Genomic DNA, 21294 nt, shown 5'->3' with positions numbered 1-21294 from the left:
TGTGTGTGTATTAAAATCTTTGACTAAACATATTGTTGTCCAATTAATACCTCCAAGTCGATTTGCAGAGGGGCTGAGAAGTCTCTTTCCCTCCTTAGCTGTACAACTGGAAATAGGAGCCGGGCGGGGGGGGGGGGGGGGGGGAGCCGGAGGGGGGGGAGAGTTTTCCCCAAGTCTGTTAACAGAAGTGTTTAAGCAGATCACTAAAAATTAAGAGGGCGAGTTATTTCCATTAGGACTATGAAGCCATGTAGCTCACCGATGACAGTTTAGTGGAAATCAGATGAATGTGTAATACAGCGAGCTTCTTCCAGTCCAGCAGCTCTTCCAACTGGACCTATTCATCTGCCACTTGGAATTATTTCACGAGGAGTGCGCTGTGAAAGGATCACAACCAGTTTGGAGCCCAGCTAAAGAACTTCTACCACCCATAGCAGTATTATTATTATCCTTCGGATAGGGCAAGTCACGCTATGTTTTCACATTTTAATTGTAATATCTCTCTTCCCCCCCCCCCCCCCTTTCCCTCCATTGATGTCTGAAAGTAGTTTGGGCTCCAAGCCTCACCCCTCGATCTCCATCGGAATGCAGAAAAGATCTTTAAAAAAGTTTTGAATTCCTCAATGATTTTTCTTCTAGAAAGGCGGCTTAGGATAATTATTTCAGCTTTATTGAGGGCAGATTAGTTGAAGTCTGGATGCTGCGTTTCAATACTCGTTGTACATGCCTTTACAATGTCGGTATTGTTTGCTACTGTGTGTGAACCTATTCAAAATATACACTTTTTAACACCAAGCAAAGTCCTGTCTAAATATACACAGTAAGTCTGGAAAGATGTCCATGACCCGTACAAATCTCTGTAAATCACACTTCCATAGCTACAGAAACTAAACAAAAGAGTTACCAGCTCAAGATGCTGATTAAATCTTCTTAAAAGCAACATACCTAATAATAAATATAGTTGCATGGTAGCAAGGTCTGGCGACCTAGCTAGGTCTTACTGAGGGATGCACTCAAACCACCACGGAGATTTTTCCTTGCTTCCAATTTAAAAAAAAAAAAAAAAAAAAAAAAAAGAAAAAGAAAAAGAAAAAGAAAGAAAGAAAGAAAATAAATCTGGGGTCAAACCCGCTTTGCTCGCCTCCCTTTCCTCCTCCCCGCACAGAAGCCGTACAAGTTCGGGGCAGAAATTGCGGGGGAAGAGAGAGGTGCGGTGTAAAGCCCCGGCGGGTTTGGGGGTGAGGACCAGCCTCGCAAGGTCGCCGGGCTCAGGAGAAAGGAAGGGGCGAGAGGAGGCGAATGGGAGGAGGAAAGCCAGAATGGAAGAAAAACAAAGTGGAGAGAGGGAAGAGAAAGGAGAGGGAAAGGGAAGGCGAGAAGGAGCAGGAGGGCGGGGGAAGCAAGGCGTGGGACGGGGGAGGCAGCGAGCGGGGCGCCGCCGAAGCCGGGCGCGGAGCCGGGCGCGGAGCCCAGGCGGCCGGAGCGGGTCCGGGCTGGGCGCCCTGCGCGGCTCTCGGCGGAGCCGCCGCGGAACTCCGCGGGCAGCGGATCCCTCCTTCCGCGGAGAGGGGCAGGGAGTAGCGGAAGGCAGGAGCGGAGAGGAGAGGAGCGGAGAGGAGAGGAGAGGAGAGGAGAGGAGCGGAGAGGAGAGGAGAGGAGAGGAGAGGAGAGAGGAGAGAGACTCTTCGGGGACCTAGCGCTAAACCCAGCTTGTACTGTATGTGCCTGCTTCTGGGAGGGTCACCGGCGTGAGGATGGGTCTAATGATCTCATCTTTCTTTTCTTCCCCGGCACTATTAGTGCTCAGATAGGCAGAATGAAGTGAAACTACGTGCAAATCATGTGTAAATTGTCTCAGTTAGGAGCCCTTTATCCGAACGTGTATCCCAGCCTGGCCCATTTACTTTCCCCCCATATCTCCTTTAGCTTTAACGAGGCTCGTTAAGATCACAATAATATTCCACCCTCTAATTGCTCATCCCATTCAACAAATATGTGCACACTGCTTTTCGCATTATTTGATCCCTTATTTAGGAGGGGTGTGGAGAGGGAGGGGGGAGAGACAGGGAGAAGGGGAAGTGCTGAGATTAGGAGTTGCAAAGATTAAGGAAAAAAAAAAAAAACAAAACCACCACACACAAAAAAACCAGGCTTTTCCACCAACCGCCCCGCTTCCCTCCCCCCCCGTGCATTTGGGCGAAGTGGTAAAAACCTTCCTTACGTACTCCGTAATGATTGGCAGGGCTGACAGTGATTGGCAGGGGCTGCCATGGCAACGCCACAACGACACTCAGAAGACCAATAGAAAAGCGAAACAAAATGTTTCAGCGCTGCACTCACTGTGGATTTAGGGGAGATATTATGAGGCTGTTGTCATTAGGGCGATTGCTGTTGAATCACTGAATCCTGAATCGGCGGCGGCGCGGGGCCGGGTGTGTGTGAGTGCGTGTGTGCGTGCGTGTGTGTGTGCGCGCGTGAGTGCGTGTGCGTGTGTCCGCGTGTGCGTGTGCGAGTGTGTGCGTGTGTGTGCCCCCGTGCCTCTATGTGGCTGTGTGTGCGTGTGCGGGTGTGGATGCGTGCGCGGTGCGTGTGCCCTTTCCTCCCTTCTTCCTCCCTTTCTTTCTTTTCTCCTTGATTTATCTCCCCCTCTCCCCGGTCATCCCATGGTGTTCAGGTCCCCGCTAGAGCTTTATCCCACCCATTTCTTCTTGCCAAACTTCGCCGCCGACCCGCACCACCGCTCCCTCCTTCTCGCCAGCGGCGGCGGCGGCAGCGGCAGCGGCTCGGGCTGCAGCCCCGGTGCCGGCGGCGGTGGAGGCGGCAGCTCCCGGGCACCCCACGAAGAGTTGTCAATGTTTCAGCTGCCCACACTCAACTTCTCCCCGGAGCAAGTGGCCAGCGTCTGCGAGACGCTGGAGGAGACCGGAGACATAGAGAGGCTGGGGAGGTTCCTCTGGTCGCTGCCGGTGGCGCCGGGGGCATGCGAGGCCATCAACAAGCACGAGTCCATTCTCCGCGCCCGGGCGGTGGTGGCCTTCCACACGGGCAATTTCCGAGACCTCTACCACATCCTGGAGAACCACAAATTCACCAAGGAGTCCCACGGCAAGTTGCAGGCCATGTGGCTCGAAGCGCACTACCAGGAGGCCGAGAAGCTAAGGGGTCGCCCGCTGGGGCCGGTTGATAAATACAGGGTGAGGAAGAAGTTTCCGCTGCCCAGGACCATTTGGGATGGCGAGCAGAAGACGCACTGCTTCAAGGAGAGGACTCGCAGCCTCCTGAGGGAGTGGTACCTGCAGGACCCTTACCCCAACCCCAGCAAGAAAAGGGAACTGGCTCAGGCCACGGGGCTCACCCCCACGCAAGTAGGCAACTGGTTCAAAAACCGAAGGCAACGAGACAGAGCGGCGGCGGCTAAAAACAGGTCAGTGGGGCTGTGGAGCCCCGCTCCGGGGCGGGGGGCGAGCTGGGGGGCGGGGGGCGAGCCGGGCGGCGGGGCCCCGCGGGCGGCCGCGCTCCGCGCCGCGGCTCGGCGGCCGCCCGGCCGGCAGCGCGCCTCTGCCTCTGCTTTCCTCCTCCTCCTCCTCTCCATCATCACCGCCACGGGGAGAAATCGGTGCCCCCCCCCCGCCGAGCGGGCAGGTCTCCCCCCGGCAGCCGCAGGGATGCGACGGGGGCAGGCACGGCTCGAAGTTGCCTGGCGCGCCCCGAGCGCTGCCCGGGCTTCCCCGCGGGCTCCCGGGGTGCGGGCAGGGCTGGGGCTCAGCCGCAGGCGTGGGCAGCTCCGTGCGCGCCTGTGTGCGTGCGTGTGTGCGCGCGTGTGTGTGTGCGGGGCGCAGCGGCTGCGGCGGGGGCAGAGCCCGGCTCTCCCTGCCTCCCTCCCCGCTGCGGCTGCCGCGGAGGACGGGAAACCCCGCAGCCCCGGGTCGGTGGGCTCCGGTTTCGCTTTCGGCTTGCCGGGATCTGCGTCCGGCCGGGCTCCGGCGCGGCTCCCCCCGCCGAAGGGCCGAGGCGGGCGCTGCGGTTCCGAGCGAGTTTCTGCGGAGCAGGCGGCTCCGCTCCAGTCGTTCGTGCTCCTCTGCCTGCGCGGCGGGACCAGCACACGCACACGCAAAGCCCGGAGCCGTTCGGCTCGGGGAGAAAAAGGGAGAAAAGCCTTTAGGAGATCGGGAAACCTCTTTCCCCCCCCCCCCCCCCATCCCCATTTCTCTGTTTACACCACATGGCGGCCGGGCTCTCCGGTCGGGTGTTTCCTGTGCATTTACGCTTGCATTTATTTGCGTGTCTCTCGGTGTCTCCTTTATTTGTTTTTATTTATTTATTTATTTTTATTATTTCTGCTTTGCCATGATAAAAGCGAGGCACCCTTCCTTCTTTCTTTTCTTTTCTTTTTTTTTTTTTTTTTAATTGTCACCCTCCGTAAAAGTTTTCTTGCAAATGAAAATGGCCCCTTAATCCAGCCTGATATACTGGTTTTATTTTAATTTAAGTTTGGCTACCGCTGTGAGCGTGTAGACAAAACTTCTTGTTCTTGTAAATGCTGTCTCTTAAATTCCTCCTAATTATAGCACTGGTGCTATTGACTCAAGGTTCTGTTGGAGAAATGCATCCTAAAAGTGCATCGCCATTTAATTTCCATTAAATGGAAAACAGATCAGTTTAGGACTGTAAATAAACAGAAGTTGCCTACGGATGCTTTTGTTGACTCAGCGCTGTTGACAGCAGATGAATGCACCAGGAATTGTAAATGGGAGAAAAAAGTCAAAGACGCCGAAATTAGACAATTCAAAATAATGAGAAATGTAAAATAAAGCGGGTACATTTTTCTGCTCTTTGCAGGCAGTTAAATAGAAAATACTGCGGTGAGAAACAGTTGAGCGAAGAGCGTATTTTTATTCACGCTGGCAATGCTAGGCGCTAGAGGTTGCGGCTGGCTGCTCAGCCCAGGACTTTCAGCCCTTATGCTCGAATCAGGCTTTCTTTGGGTTTCGAGCGGAATAAACGGGAGCAGAGGAATATTCACAACACGCTAGGGAACCTAAAAATCATTTCTTGCCTCTTTAAAAAAAAAAAAAAAAAAAAAGTTCAATGGCAATGTACCCTTAAGTGTTGACGGTGAAAGGACCGGCACTTTAAAGCTCATTTTGGCTTTCGGATGGAAAAGGGACTTAAATTTCGAGGGGAGAGAAGCGCCGTGTTCCACAATCGCCCTTTTTCATTTTCTTGATAGCGCTGCGTTCCCAGGGCAGGACCTTCCTCCAGTCCTGCCGCAGACCCCAGAGTGTTTACCTGACCGCTGGAAAATATTTAGACAGATATTCGCCCGAGTACAGAAGGAGGATCCCGTGCGATTTTTCCCCGCTGCAGACCGCTCCTCGCAGCTTTCCGCCGTGGCCAAGCGTGCGAGGAGCTCACACAGACGTGCTTTTCTCCTAGGCCCGCGGTGCCGCGGGGATGAATGGCTGCCCGGGGAAAGGGAAGGCGCTGCTCCTCTTTTTCAAACCACCGGGCAGGGAACCGCTTCTCCCCCCCTCCCCGTCCCCGCTGCAGCCGCCACCCCTCTCGCTGTCTTTGCGCTGGGTGCCCCCCCCCCCCCCCCCGCCCCGAGGTGGCCAGCCCCGGCGGCGCGGGGAAGCCCCGGCCCGGCCGCGCCGGCGGCGGGGGCAGCGCGGCCCGGGCACACAGCGTGGCCCTGCCGCCCGCCGCCGCTCCCGGGCTGCGCGGGGCCCTGCGGGAAGGCGGCCGGGCCGGGCCGGGCCGGGCCGGGCCGGGGGGGGTTCCGCTCCGCTCCGCTCCGCTCCGCTCCGCTCCGGGCGGGGGCCGCGGCCGTCCCCAGGCGGGCGCGGGGTCGGGCGGGCGCCGTCCCCTCGGCGGCGGCGGCGGCCGCGGTGTCTCAGAGGGGCTGTGCTGTTGTTTTGTCTCCCGGCGCGATGCAGGCTCCAGCACCAGGCGATAGGACAGAGCGGCATGCGGTCGCTGGCAGAGCCCGGCTGCCCGACACACAGCTCGGCCGAGTCTCCGTCCACGGCGGCCAGCCCGACCACCAGCGTCTCCAGTTTGACAGAAAGAGCCGAGACGGGCACCTCCATCCTCTCGGTAACCTCCAGCGACTCGGAATGTGATGTATGATATCGGAAAACAAACAAACAAAAAATCCAAATCCAAACGGCCAAGCACCCTCTCCCCGACCTGAGCAAAACAAACCGAGGCAACCTAGAATCAGGACACACACACGCATGCACGCACACACACAGCCAGGAGGAAAGAAAAGGCCAAACACGACCCAAACATAATAGCAAACAAACAGACAGGGATCAGAGAATCCACCACCACCACCGTCAGCCAACACCACCACCAAGAGATGGAGCTAAAACTTCAACAGTCACAAACGCTGGTGCTGCAGCGGGGGGGTGGGGGGGCGGGAAATAATAATTATTATATATATAAAAAGAAAAAAAAAGAAAAAAAAAAAAAACAAAGCAAAAGTGACAATTGTATTCTTTTTAGGACAAGCACGATTTCTCCTTTGCGCTTTTCCATGGACGCATTTCACCCACTTGCATGATGATGATGATTAAATTTGTATCTGGGAAAAAATATTCTCTATAGTAAAGGAAAACAAACAGAAAACAGACAAACAAATGCAAACTCCGATCGAATTTGTACAAAAATAAAAATAAAAAAAAATTAAAAAGGAACTCCTTGAAGAGGGAAATAACAAATGTTTATCGCCTTTTTGTTGCTCCTATTGCTCTCTCTTTCTCCCTCTCCCTTTCTCTCTGTTTTTTGTTGGTTTTTTTGTTTTGTTCTTTTTTTAAGTCCAAGTGATGGTCCAGCCAAGATGCAGTTTTCTGTTTTTTTGTTCAGCAGACAATCATTTTATTCGTAAGCACCTTTTTTTCTACACTTCTGTCACTGCCTGTGTGGGTACTGGTTATAAATGTGGAAAAAGAATAGTTATGACTGTAACAGATTTTTATTTTTATTTCAAAATTTTATATGAATTATGTATATCTTAATGATGCGGTCATTTTCCCAGTTTGTAATATATGTGTAGAAATGCTTGTATATGATATTTGCTCTACTCTTTCTTTCTTCCTCCCCCCTCCCTGTCTATCTCCCTCCCACCCTTTCACTCTCTCTCCTTTTTATTTTCCTTGACTCGGTGTTCCTTGCACAAACTTAGCTGTCAAGATCTGACGTGCTAGGTTTTCAAAAGGGACCTCAGCGATAGAAAAAAAAAAAAAAAAAGAAAAAAAGAAAAAAAAAGCTTAGGGTGCAACTGTAGTTATCTTATGCAAAAGCTATTTTGAGTATTTCATAGCAGCTTTGGGGGTCTCTTCTTAAACTCCACGTAGGACGCTTAAACTATTGTTTCCTTAACTGCGTGTTTATCTATATGTACAAACTTTCTAAATCAAATACAGTATTCCATTTTCTTATCTATCCAGCGATGTCGGTGTTTTTGTCCACCACGGAAAAAACACGCCCTCCCCGTGGGCGCCTTGCCTCCCGCCCTGCCCCGCCGCGGCCCCGGCTGCGCGGCCCCTGCGCCGCGGCCGGCCCCCGCCTTCCCCGCCTCGGCGGGACACCCCGCGGAGATTTTGGGGGGACGGAGCGACCCTGCGAGGTGGCTGCGGGCGGCAGCGGGGACACCGGGCTGCGATAGCGGCGGCGGCGACGCGGGGCACGGGGCACGGCTGGGTCCCTCCGGGTCCACCGCGGGCTCCAGCGTTGCCCTCCCGCCCCCCTTCCCCCCCCCCCCCGACCTTTTTTTGTGCACTCCGAGCTGAAAGGCTTCCCCCGGACGCCTGTCTGCAGGGCCGAGTGTCTCCAGAGAGCGGTTAAGACATTTCGGGATTTGTTTTGTAGCTTTAAATGAAAACAAAAACATAAACTCCTCGCCCTAAGCGGGCTGCAGCTCCTCCCTTCGAATCCGCAGTATATTGTAATGTGCTGAAAGAAGCCAATATTTGCATGACTAACAGTATTTCAGCATCTTTCTTTTTTTCTTTCTTTCTTTTTTTTTTTTTTTAAATTAAAGTTTTGCTTTGCCCTGGGCAGATTATTCAGCCGTGAATTAATGAGAGGTAAATTCTAAACTTGTTTTTACTTGAAAATACAATTTTGAAACTTACCAGGGATTTAGGGAGAAACGTGCCTCGAATATCTTGACCATTTCCAAACTAATTTGGACTTCCGATCTACCTTTGTGTTGCCCGAGTCCTCTCTCCCTCCTCCCTCCTCCCCTTTTTTGGGGAAATCTCAACTAGGTCTACGGAAAGCCTTTGGAAGCGCCTGGGCTTCCCCTCGCGTCCCCCCGCCCCAAGAGGCTACCTGGGGATCTGGGGGAACCCACTAGAATGTGAGAACTTAGAGCAAGCCACTAACGGGTAATTTTAAGGAATAAGCTGATGTGCGAATATGTTCATACACCTTTGGTACCTCCGAGGAAAAGCCGCGGGTGTGCGCTCGGCGAGCGCAGAGGGCACGTGTGTGTGTGTGTGTGTGTGTGTGTCCGAGACACCCCCTGGCCGGGGCAGGAAAGAGTTTCCACGCCGGGCCACTGAGCACCCGCGAACCGCGGACACCCGCGTAGGGGGTGTGTTAAGGGGGGGGGAAGACGGGGACTTCTCCGTTTCCCCGCGGGAGCCACCGCGGGAAAGGACAAGGACGGCACCAGGCAGCGCCCGCCCCGTCGGGGTTCGCCTCCCCCGCCCCTCGGGCTTCGCTCCACGCGCGGGTCTGCGGCGGGGTCTCTCCACGGGCAGCTCCGCCGGCGTCACTGCCCCGTCGCCAACACTAGTGGGGAGTTAAAAGAAAATAACGCCCGGTTGTACGAAAGCGGAATGGACGGGAATTGCTTGGGTCGAGGGAGGGGGAAACAGACACAATAGGGCTCCCGTGTTCCGCGTGGGTGGGAGACGGGGGTCGTGTGATGGACCTAGTTCTTCCCCTCCCCCATGCGGCTTTTGGAGGGGAGAAATACTACCCAGGAGGGGATAAAAGGCTCCCCAAAGGCCGGCACCCTCTCACGGGTCTCATGCTTGAGCTGGGGCTCCTCTTTCTCTCCCCCCCCGGCAAGGAGGCAGCGCAGAGGCCTTTATAAGAAAAGAACCCGGCCCTTCCAGTCACCCCCGGGGCTGGGTAGGAAGGAGGTCTTCGGTGTCAGCACATTGTTTTTAAGCGCAATATTTCTGGTTCTCGCTGGTAGGAGTGTCGTTCCCAACCTGCTTTATTTTCAATGGGATTTGATACTTGAAAGGATTCAGAGGCGTGAAAGTTTGGGGTTGTTTTTTTTTTCTTTCTCTTCCTTCATTTTCGCGTCTCGAAGCTGCAGCTAGAAGGCGTCAAGCCGGCAGCAATAATCTACCTCAGCTGAGCCTAACACTGATAGGTTTGGATTTTTCTTCCCCCTGATTAAGCCTCCAGAAGATCGCCCCGTCGTGCCGTGGCAGTTAGGGGAGGCCAGAGATCTCCTTCAGCCTCACTCCATCCGCGCCTGGCCTCAGGCTCCAGCCTCCCAGGCAGGGCCCTGTCGCCGGTGCCATTTGCCACCCCCCACCCCCGAGAAGTTACCCCTTTGGCAGGAGCCCCAGCCCAAGCCCGGAGGACCGAGCTGCCCCGGCCCCGCTGGGGGTGCTCGCCTCCCCCCGGAGCCCGCGGGCCTTTGTGTGGGGCGGCCGGACACACACACACACACACACACACACACACACACACACACATCCAGGGGGGGCGCCGGTGTCTGCGCGGTTTCGGGGTACCGAGGGCGCCGCTAATGACAGGCCGTTTCAAAGCCGGGCTCCGTAATGGGTAAATGGTGTTGTTTCAGGATTTGCATTAAAAATCTGAATGGCTGATTGAGGTGTAAATGTATGAAAAGCTGTGTTTAAGCCTCCTCACCCACTAAGTCCATCTGCCCCGGGAAGATAGGGCCTATCGAGCCCCGCCAAACTGGAGGGCTGCCTCCTCCCTGCCCCTGGCCGCGCGTTATCGACAGCCCCTCTCCAGCATTAGTTCATTATCCGCGCCGAGCTCGGCCGTTGATTAAGATGAAATTACTCGGAAGCTGAAGTGCGCTTGATCAATATTTAAGCGCGAGCCCGAGGACGGGAGGCAGATGGCCGGAGCCCGGCAGCACACCGCGCTGCCTCCCCGGGAGCCGGCCCGGGCGGCCCCGCTCCCCCGGCCTGCGCCGTCCCTCACCGCCGCCTCCCGCCCGCGGCCGCCGGGGCGCGGCGCCGCCCCGCCCGCCCCGTCGGAAGTCGGGCCCGGACCAGCCGGTTCCGGGAGCAACTGGGAGACGAGAGCTGCCCCCCTCCCCCGCCCCGCCGCCCGTCCCCTCGCCGTGGGGCTGTACCGCTGCCTTCGTCCCCGGCGAGCTCCGGTTTGCGGCTCCAGCGGCGGGCGTGCACGCCGGCGCGGGGGTCTGGAGACCACCGAAGTCACCTGCCTGCGCCCCTCCCTCCCCGCTGCCGCTGCCCGCGGGCCGGCCTGAGCCCTTTAGCGCGGCCGGGTGCCCTTTGTGTGGCTGCCGGGCCGCGGCTGCTGCCGGCCCTCGGCGGCCAGGCGTGGGCTTCGATCGGCTCCCTCTGCCCGATCAGTTACAGCCGCCTTTTCGAGGGACTTGAATCTGTTTGCCCGTTGCCCTTAATTTTTAGCATACCCGGATGAGGTTACTGCCCCGGCCCGAAGTGAAAAGAAATGTGGACGTTGGTGCCCTGGTATTGCTCCGATTTCTTCGGTTAGCTGAGCACAACTTTCTATTCGTGTTTATTCATGCAGTTTCTTATTGAGCTCCACATCGCACTGGCCTGGATTCCGCGTGTAGGGAGAGGACAGACAAACGTTGCCTTTTTCTAGAGCGCGCACAGACACACACACACACACACACACACACACACACGGGTGTGCCGCCTGCCACGCACACACACACGCGAGTCCAAAACGCAGAGGGCACCCGTGGCCTGTAGCCGCATCAGCCCCCCCTGCGGAGAGCCCTGGGACACAGAAGTTTGGAAATGGTGTATAAAAAAGGGGGGAAATGAACCAAACCGCCCGGTTGCGAACTGACCAAGGGATGGAGAAGGCAGAGGGAGGCGGGGGGAGAAAGAGTTGGGAAGAGAAAGCACTAGGGATATTACCGACGATCGCGCTAAATATTCTCTTCTGGCACGGTAATGACAAAAGGCAGGGGCTGTCGGGATATAGCTATGATTAAATGATACTAAAGGATTTGTGTTGCTGCGTCTGGGGGAGGGACGGCTGGGAGTTTTTGTTTTCGGCGCTGTTCTTTTTATATTTTGGAAGCAAGGTGTTTTCAGACCAGGAGGCTTCGAAGCGGCTCGGCACCTCGGGATCTGCGAGAGAAGAAAGATGCAAAAGAGTAATGAATAAAGAAAGGGGAGATGTAAATATCTGGGAGCGTGTGGTTATAACAGCCTCGCTGTAAGCGAGATGAAGTGTCAGGATCGGCCCTCCCTGCGGCAGGCAGGTCCTTTGCCGAACAGGTCGAAAAAGAAAGAAGAAAACTACGCTGGAAGTCGAGATCTGCGGTATCTAAAGCCAGACCGTGACTGACTTTAATTCCAGTCCTAGCAATTAGAGGGACATTTAGATCTACTGCAAATATTTGCTTTTTTGTCCCCATAGAAACATCATTAGAGGAAGTTCATTTAATAATAAGGTCAATTAAAGAGTATGTTTCAATGAGTGGAGGAAAAATTGCTTTCCTACAGGAATACCCTCTTTAGCAACAGCCGGCAACAATAAAGTAGTACAGCAGTTTACCAGAACACACTGATTTCTACCCGGGCCTGGAGGAGCACGTTTGTTTGCACGAGTGTGTGCACGCACGAGTGCGTACACGGGTGATCACACACTTCCATGCAGCGTGGCTGTGTGCCCTCGCTGACGGGATGGAGTTGATCTTTACAATGTCCACACACACAGTCCCATATATATGTGGACACACATATACGTAGACATAGGCATGTTTTCAGATTAAAGTAGCTCTTGTAATATCTTGTAGAACACTAAATATTCCCTTTTAATATCTAAATAGGTCAGTAATACAGTTCAGTAACATTGGAGGTGTCTGTATATTCTCTCTCTTCAGTCTGTGATAAAACATTCTTTAAGACTATTGGGATTTTACACTGTAATTCTATTAAATAGTAATTGAAGGGTCGCGAGAGGCTATGATACGGGATCAGCAGTGTGTAAGCCATCCGTTTGAACTTTAATTTGGAATCATAGGCAGATGGGATCACGGCCTCTTTGTGGTGCTTGCAGATTTAAAACTAGCCGGCACATGGAGGGAAAAAAAAACAACCTGCAATGCAGATTCATTCATTAAACATGAAAGGTTAGTGCTAGAGAGGATAAACGTTTAGACGTCTAGGTAAACACAGAAGTATACTTCCTGCCCTTCACCCCCCTCTTACCATAACCCCCAGCTATCTCAGTTACTGATTTTCTATTGTTATTACAAATAACTTTCCTTTATATCCCCAGTGGGGATAAGTGTACCTGAATGACTTATTTATACCTGCATCACAGTCTATCTGCGAAAGTTTTATTCCACTTGCAGCCAGGGGGGAAGCCAGCTTTATTTATTTATTTATTTACTCTTTCGCTGCCTCTTCCTTGCGCCTCCTCGGACTATTTTTAAAACTCTCTTGGAAGGACTGCCGGAACCGAGCCCCGCTGCACAGCTGGGCACGCGGCAGAGAAGGAGGGAGCTGTTTACAGTTGAAAAGGGGAAAAAACCCAGCGTGGTAGGAATTGACCTGCCTGAGCCGGGAGGCGAGCGGGAAAAGCCACCACGTTCTGCGGGAGGAGCCGCGGGTGCTGGCGCGGCGTGTCGCGGGAGCTGCTGAGCGCGGCCGAGGTGGCGTTTGCGAGCGGGAGCGGGTGCGGGTCCGTGGGCGTGTGTTGGTGAACTCTTAGGCCCGAGGACGCTGTAGTTCCACCTTATCTGAAAACAAAAGACTTTCCAACCGCGAGAGTCGACACCCCCCCCCACCCCCCCCAGCTGTATCGCATTAAAAAGGAGCTTTCATTGTTTATTTCTAAATATTTGTGAAGCAGACAGTGTACGGGTTAACCTAATTAACACATCCATACTGTATATTCGTGGACCAAACGGTACGGCGAATTTCTAATGCGATGGTTGAATGTGATAGTCATTTCTGTGTTACAGGAGATTACAGCAACACTGGAGCATTTCCAGATTGTAGATGGTTTTAGATGTTGAATTTCCAGATGAGTATTTACCATCATAACTAATTTAAGACCATTATTAAATAGAAATTCTCAGCAGGGCTCTTTAATGATGGAACACGTTACTAATTACAGAGTTTACGCTCTGTTTTGGCTAAGCAGTCTAGAGGGATGGGATTGTGCTCTGCATGCAAAGCCAGTATTACTAACGAGGAAGCATCATACCCCTAACATTTCAATCATATTATTAAAGAAAGCCGCTTCTTGCCTTATCCGCGCGAGGAGATGGCAAGACCGTTCTGTTTACCGGGCTCCCGAGCTCTGGAAATAGCTGGGATAGAGGCGGGATCCCTCCCCTGCCTCCCCCTGCTCCCAGCGGTCTGGCCTCGGCAGCCGGCCGCCGGCGGGGCTGGGCAAGCGGCCGGCCCCGCTCCCGGCCGCCCGCCGCGCCCCCGGGGCTCGCTCCTCGCCGCCCCCGACCTGCCGGGGCCGCCCCGCTGCCCTCCGCGGCCGCAGAGGGCAGCCTCTGCCCGGCAACCCCGCGCCGGGGGGAACCGCAACAGCGAGGGCTCAAGCGGAGAGAGCGGCCGGGGAGCCTTCCCCGCGCTCCCCGAAAGTCACGGCCACAGGTGCACACGCACCGGCAGCTACGCAGAATTGGTGCGATACGCACAAACGCCCGTGTAAGCGAAGGGCACGGAGGAACGGTGTCGGTGTCCCCCCGCTCCCTCAGCCCCCCGCCCCCCCGGGAGACCGCGTCCTGGGAAGCGGCCGGAGCGTTTACCCCCGGAGAACACCGACCCTCCCGTCGAAGCCCGAGGAAGAAGATCCGCACCACGAGGTGGGTAAGACACGGGGGACGGGGGGGGACGGGGCGCGCCAGGCTGCGGGAGAGGGGTCGCCGCCGCAGCCCCCGCGCCCCCCGCCCCGGTAGGAGCGGGGGGAGGGGGCGGCAGCGCGGCGCGGTGCCCCCGGGCCGGCGGCTGGCTAAGCCCCCGCTCCTGCTAAGCCCCCGCTCCTGCTAAGCCCCCGCTCCTGCGCCTCTGTCCCCTGGGTCATCCCGCACGTGCAGGGCTGGCACCCGCCTACCCTCGCCGTTTCTTTGGGAATACAATAGCCCTGGAGACAGAAGGAGGCAAAGAAGATCCATAGCTTATTTACTCATCTCAGATGCGGGCCACCTAAAATTACATTTAGTTTTCCTGACAATGGCAATTTTCCTCTTACCCACCCACTTCCCGGCCCACCTCCTCCCTCTCCCCAGGTTACGGAGCACGCTGTTGCGTTCAGACCCGGTGTCAGTACCGCGTTTTCGTTGCCCTTGAAAGGACGACAGTCGGTTCTCAGCCTATTTTCATTCTCGCTATCCATTAATGTATTTGATCTGGACGATTAATAAGTACCGAAGACAGGTTTGCAATAACCTGCTATTACGTTCAGTGGCGTTTTGCGCGAGTAAAGACTTTTTGAATTGGCTCGCTCTGCCTGTCTTAAAAATGGGCAGTATCTATTCCCTCTACAGATAGAAAAACGCGTGCACACTTATTCGTATATATATATATAGAGAGAGGAACACAGAAACGCATTTCCTCTTTATACACACACATATTTGCAAGTGCAGGTGCGCATTTTCCACTCCCCCCACCCCCAACCTGGCTTTCCAGAACACGAAAAGAGAGGAGGCACACGAATACAGGCCAACGGCCAGAGGCTCGAAAGGTTTCTTCCCCCTCTCCTTCTCTTTTAAAGAACCCTTCCATGCCATCTGAACAACAATCTGAACATAAAAATCTTCGGATGGATTTGAGGGAAATTAAATTGCCTCCCCCCACTGTGTGCTTGTGAGCGAGTCAGACTGTGTTAACTGTTCTAAATGGATTCTCTCGGTTTGTCTACTTATGTGTTTTACTGCAGCGTGGCTTGTTCAATAACGCAGGATGTGGCACTCGGTGTAAACCCGGCCACTCTTCCGGGGCCTCGCCGCTTCCCGGTGTCAAGGAACTTCATCCCGGCGGCCGGGCCGCTCCGTGCCCCCCCGGCCGCGGCCCCACTGGGACGGGGAGCCGCTCCCTGCTGCTTCGGGCCTCTCCGCACGGCGTGACTCTCCCGGGGCTGGGACTCCCCCTTCCTCCAGGCGAAGCTAAGCAGAAGGCAAGCCCCGGAGGTGGACGTGCATCCCCTCGGGCGCACGGGCTGCCAGCCTCTACAGCAACTGCCCCCCTCCCGCCGAGGCACGGCCAGCCGTCGCGGGGGGGGAAGGATGCCCGCCTGGGGCTGCCGCGCCGCGTCCCCTCGCCGGGCAGCGCGGGGGCTGCGCGGGGCCGGGGGAGCCGGCCCGGGCCGGCGCCGGGGGAGCCGCCCCGCTCTGACCGCCCCCCACGAGGCGGGCCCTGCCGAGCCGAGCCGAGCCGAGCCGAGCCGGGGCCCTGCCCGCGGGTGCGGGCGAGGGGGCGCGGTCCCCCCTCCCCGGAGGGTCCTTCCCGCCCCCCCCCCCCCCCCCGGCGTCCCGGGCGCCGTGTCCCCGCCGCGCCGCGCTCCCGCCGCCACCGACGGCGCCTCAGCCCGTTTGGAAACTGACTCATTCTGTAAATAATCTTTGACGTCCCCACAAAGCCGCCCTTCGAGAGGAGTTTATTAGCACGGAGCCATTAAAACAGATGTCATGTTAGCTTCCCCGTGACATTTGGGTGACACATCTCTCCCGATGAATTGCTAATTGTCTCCCCGCCCGCAGTAAACATCCCGCTCCATTGTCTGCGCTCAAGAGAGTTTCTGCCGCAAAATACGGTCCTGCGCGGCGGAGAGACCTCGCCGTGCACCGCCCCGGCCCCGGCCTCCGCGCCCCGGCCTCCTCGGCCGCTCCCGCTCCCCCTCTCCCGCCCCTCAGCTCCCGCCTGCCGCTGCGGACCCCCGGCTGGAGCCGCGGCCCCTTCTCCGCACCCGGCGCCGCGGCAGGCCCGGCCCGACAGCCCTCCGCTCTGCCCTCCCCCGCCGCCGCCCCCGGCGCCGCTCTCCTGGCCGGGAGCGCCCCGCTCCCGCCGGGGCAAGGGCCCCCGCCCTGGAGCACCCCTCGCCCGGCCCCGGCCCCGGGCCCCGGCCCCGGCCCCGGCCCCTTCCCGCCGGGCTGCCGGGGCGCAGCCACGTCCGCCGGGCCGGGGGTGGTGAGGGGAGCGCGGCCCTCCCGCCCCCGCTGCCCTTCTGGCGTAACACCCTTCCCCAGCTCCTCCGACGCGTTTATTTGGCCGGGAACAAAAGGTGTGTGTGGCGGGGTGGGGGAGGCTGCCGGTTTCCAGCAAAGTCCAGGCACGGCGGTGACATATGTCATTTTCGGATGTGAAAAGCAGGGGTGTGCAGCGCCGAGCCTTCTCCTCCTTATCCCCCGGCGGAGGAAACTGTCTCAGGGCGCGGAGGCGATAAGGCAGAGCAGCCCTAAAGAAGGGCTTTGCAGCCGAGTGGCTGGCTGAATCCGTCTTACCTATGTACGTAGGGTTTCATATTCATAGCCGTTGCCTGTACCTTGATACGTAATCTTTCGCCCTTGTTAATTCTCAATAGATGCCGAGATAACTAATCCTCCCGGCTAGATAGACACGGGCAGATTACGCGAGTGCAATCTATCTACCTATCTGCCTGTATGTCCGCACGCACATATATACACGCACCGGCATACGTAAAGCGATTTCAGAAGGGTTTCTTCCATAGGAGTACACAGAGGTGGGCAGATGCAGAGCCTGACGCCTTGCCTACCCGATGTAGAAATATCCGGTGCGAATAAACATATAGGTATCACCCACATATCTCAGGCGTTATAGTTTTTATGTACTGCACCCACTTTCTCTCCTTCTCCGCAACGTCCTCGATTTTTATACAAACACGTACAAGCTTTTCTTAGAGAGGAAAATTACAGACAGAGGGAGAGGGAGGCGAAAGATTAGGTAGATTCGGAGTCTTTAAAAAAACCCGAAGAAACCAAACCACCAAAACCAGCACTTGAAATGATTTAGCTGCTGGATAAAGAGACCTGTTTGGCATCAACTGAGACATTATTCTGATTACCCGAAAGCGTGCCCGTCCTTAACGCCAGCCAGCAGCTGCAGCGAGAGTTACCTGGGCTCTGCTTTGTTCTCATTCTTAGCATAGGTGTTTTAGGGATGGCAGTCGCAAAACAAAGCGGTCTTGGGATACCTGCTAAATCTCGCCTCGAGTGTGCCTAGCCCCTGCCCGCCCCCAGCCCGGGGGTGCTCAGCCCCCGCCTCGCCAGTGAAGCCGGCGACGAGGCCGGTGGGGCAGCGCCCGTCCCCGCCGGCTGCTCTAACACCGGGGGCTGAAGTCGGTTGAGTTTGTAAATGTCGCTTAATAGCCCTCCGGCCCCGAGGATGGGGTCCCTTTGCAGTCCCTCGGGGAGGTGCCCGACCCAGGCCCGGCCGGAGCGGCCCCGCAGGGAATGGGGGGTCGGTCCCCCGGGATCCCCGGCCCGGCGGCCCCGCAGGGAACGGGGGGTCGGTCCCCCGGGATCCCCGGCCCGGCGGCCCCGCAGGGAATGGCCCCTGGGCGGGCAGAGCAGCCCAGCAGCCCGGCAGCCGCAGCAATGTGCGAATGGGAACCCTGCCCTTGGAGCCGGGGAGTGGGCTTCCAATACCACCTCACTACTCCCCGGTGAATATTAAACATCATTGTCTTACAAATGAGGAGAAACCGCTACCGTCAGAATAATAATAAACTACTTCTTGAAACCCCCAAGTCTCTTATAGCGGGTCGTTAGAGGCGATGAAGCTCTTAGCTCTTAAATCGGATTCCTCCCACCTGCGACTTCCCCGTGTCCTGATGTCCTGGAAGTGTCCGTCCTGTTTGTAATCTTTGTTCTGCCATTAGCGATGCAATACACATTGATCCCCCCAAGAATGATCCGGGATGAATTACTCCTGCAAGGACTCTTCCCCGAAAAAGAGTAACTTCACTCCTGCTCTTCCGATGATCAAGTTTTCTCCTTGACTGGAAACTGTAATTTTCGGGGGACACACGGGACTTTGTCCCTGAATCTGGGTCAGAAGAGGAAGGTAGCCCACGCTCCCTTTGCCAAGGGAGCCAAGCCTTTTCCCTTCGGCTAATGACTTTGTCCTATGTCAGTGAACTCGCTAAGACTTGATTTTGTTTGCAGGTCCAGAGCAAGTGTTGAAGAATCCTTGAATTTTACACCTCTCTGCTGCGACTGTGAATGAGTCAGTCGCTCATTTGAGAATTACCGTGTACCGGAGGGGAAACAGCACACTGCAGACAAATAGGGATCGTGTATTAGGAAACAGCTTCCCGAGCTGTACTGTTCAGACTGATGCTTATTTCTCTCATTACAAAATCAAGATACTCCTCGGTCTCATGCAACATCCTAGCATTACATCTCGAGAAGGGAGAGAAAAGTCCGAAGAAGTGAAGGTGACAGGTTGGAAAATGCAGGCAGGTAACAAACCACATCACCCGTCCAAAATAAAAACCTCCTCACCAAAATAAAGCACCAAATAAACCACAAATCTATACGTAATCAATACTGATCTGGAACCAATCTGTTCCTCCTCGGCTGCGTGCGAATCCCAGGGCTGCAAGTGCTTGTGATTACAGAGAGTAGGAGGGTCATTTTCTAACAAGGGTGCTCACTGTATCTGAGCTCCAAATTATCCAGAGAGGACAGATGGCCCTTCTGATCTTATAATGAGAGCAGGGACTGATTATCAGTCTGAACCAAAAAATGATGCTCTGCTGACATATTTTCACAGTTCTGAAATCTGTGCTTGCACTTATGCCTCACTTCACATCCCTCTTCTTTTAATTTAGGCCTCGTTTGGGATTTCGGAGGGCTGTGTGAAATCCGTTCATCTCTGTGCGTCTCTGCCTCTATGTATCTATCTAGGACATGTGTACAGACACAAAACAAAGGAAAGCAAAAGGTCACTTCACAGGAACTCTTAAGCCAAATCACGCTTGGCAAAATATTTATATATAAATATATTTGCCAATAATTAAGAAGCCCAGCTGCCTCCCGGATGCCTAGATTTTATGTTTGCTGCTTGGCAGTTTTCTGGAGCTGTTACATTCCATCTTTGCAATTACTGCGATATGTGGTGAGTCAGCCCAGACCCGAGCTCCCTTTGAAAAAAAAATTCGCACTTGCTTATGTACATATTTGGGTTTTGTATTCATGCTTTAACTATTTTTTTCAGAAGGGTCTGTAGCAGAGGGTAGAATCCCCTATGGAGGAGAAACAATCGTGAGAGCAGGGTGAATGTAAAAGGAGATATTCCTTTCATTTGCAAATTGCTGCCACTTTTCAGACTAAAAGCAGTGTTAGTTCACCTCTATCCAGCACAGAAAGCGTTACAGAGAAGGAGGCCCAGGGAAGTTTCCAAAATATCTCCGGTGGCTGGCTGGAGTCAGATCTCTACCCCTCTGTTCAAGTTCCTCAGAGGTGAGCTTGCAATTGCAAAGAAGTTTGGTCAGTACAAACAAATTAAACCGGGGAACTGTTCAGAGGTTACAGGCATTTCACTCTCTTATTTGCACTGTAATATTGCATTACCCTCTAATTGTCACCTATACTTTTCACTCTCCAAATATGAAAGACAAATATTGAACCCATTTGAAGTTGTACCACTTCCCAGGCTGACCGGCTGGGCAGGAAAAGCATGTTCAGCGTGTTCTTGCTGCCATCTACTGGTCCCACAGCTCTGAGCGGTCCCTTCATCCCTGAAACTTTCTTTTCACAGTCGAGAAGAAAAAGGCCCATGGCGAACAGTGGGAAATGCAGCGCAACAGGAAAAGCCGCGATAATGTCGCCAATGGCACTGGGAGGTCACCACGCCGTTCATGTTCAGCATAGGGAATAACTCCTCTTTTCTTCACCGGAGCTATACTCACTACTTGGAGCTAAGCACCTGCATGTATCTTTGCAGACTCCAGCTCTAGATGGGAGGTGATTTTATACAAGGAGGGCAGTTATTTCATATTTTTGGTGCTAAGAAATTCCAATAATATGTTCTTTGACGAACAACCATTTGTTTTGCAGGAAAAAAAAAAAAAGGTTTTAGATATCCTATATCATTACCATCATTGTATTTAAAGGCACCTGTTGCCAAAGCTTTCCCTACTCCCTTTTCACTCTTCAGTACCCACCTGAATTCCACCCCCAAACTGTGGCAGGAGGTGTGCCATACTACATAAGTAACAGCGGTGTGGCTTCATCTGTATGTTGTCAACACTTTCTATAGAAAGTACTTTGTTTTCATAGCTGAAGCATTTTCCCTGAGGTATCATCTCATGTTATTGTCTGTTTATTTCCAAATGACTGAAGATTTCTGTGTGGTTAGGAGAAATGGGTAGAGTAATCCCATTTCCACCTGTAGATAGAGTAATACCATATCCACATGTAGATTGCCTGGGCCAGATCCACTGAGAGCTTAATTATCACCTACCAAGGCTTGAATCAAGTCTCACAGGTCCCTATGATTCCTCTAGTAAAGCCTCCACACACTGCAGATACACAGTGTATAGCGACTGTCCGTGTTGAGGGCAACAAGAAGCTTTGGGCCTTGGGCCCAGCTGGTACCTCAGGTCAAACGTCCCTTTCCAGATCCCACCTGCAGGGCCTCACTCAGGGAACACTGATTTGTCCTCTTAAAAATACTGCCACCTCCATGGTGTCTTGGGATGTGAGAAACTTGGGTATTGATTCTTATTCCAAACCAGGCAGGGTATAGCCTCAGTTAACTGTAGAAAACCCTTTTTCTTCCATGTGATAGAAGTCCAACTTAAGGAAAGGATTTCTGGCTAAGAGCATCGACTGGATGGGCCACATCGCTCTAGAGCAGTGACTTAGGTAAGTTCTAATTCCTTTAATGCCTTAGGTTTTATGTCTTGGAGATAAGTTTCTGAGGTAGCCTTTCTGAGTTGCCTTACGTTCTCTATTCATAATCCCACCTGACTAGTTTAGCCATCCTCTGGCTCCATGTCACAGCTCCTGCGGCACCTGCCCTTTGGTACCAGGGATCTCCACATAACTGAGTTTAAGAACACACAGTT

At 54.4% G+C, this 21294-nt stretch overlaps 2 protein-coding genes across 2 annotated transcripts; both read left to right on the top strand.

Annotated features, from left to right (window-relative positions):
* Positions 1-2323: 2323 nt before the first annotated feature.
* On the top strand, positions 2324-7440 carry SIX3 (SIX homeobox 3). The gene is made up of 2 exons (XM_049833922.1): positions 2324-3424; positions 5937-7440. Exons 1-2 carry the CDS (start codon positions 2664-2666, stop codon positions 6127-6129), a joined length of 954 nt encoding a protein of 317 aa, XP_049689879.1. The 5' UTR covers positions 2324-2663; the 3' UTR covers positions 6130-7440.
* Positions 7441-11460: 4020 nt separating this feature from the next.
* LOC126052558 (translation initiation factor IF-2-like) lies at positions 11461-15475 on the top strand. Its single transcript, XM_049833387.1, has 3 exons — positions 11461-11558; positions 13481-14068; positions 15142-15475. The coding sequence occupies exons 1-3, from the start codon at positions 11461-11463 to the stop codon at positions 15326-15328; spliced, it is 873 nt and encodes a 290-aa protein (XP_049689344.1). The 3' UTR covers positions 15329-15475.
* The last annotated feature ends 5819 nt before the right edge of the window (positions 15476-21294 follow it).

The sequence above is a fragment of the Accipiter gentilis genome, chromosome 30, assembly GCF_929443795.1.
Source record: "Accipiter gentilis chromosome 30, bAccGen1.1, whole genome shotgun sequence".
Classification (NCBI taxonomy): domain Eukaryota; kingdom Metazoa; phylum Chordata; class Aves; order Accipitriformes; family Accipitridae; genus Astur; species Astur gentilis.
This window is presented reverse-complemented; position numbering and strand designations above follow the sequence as displayed.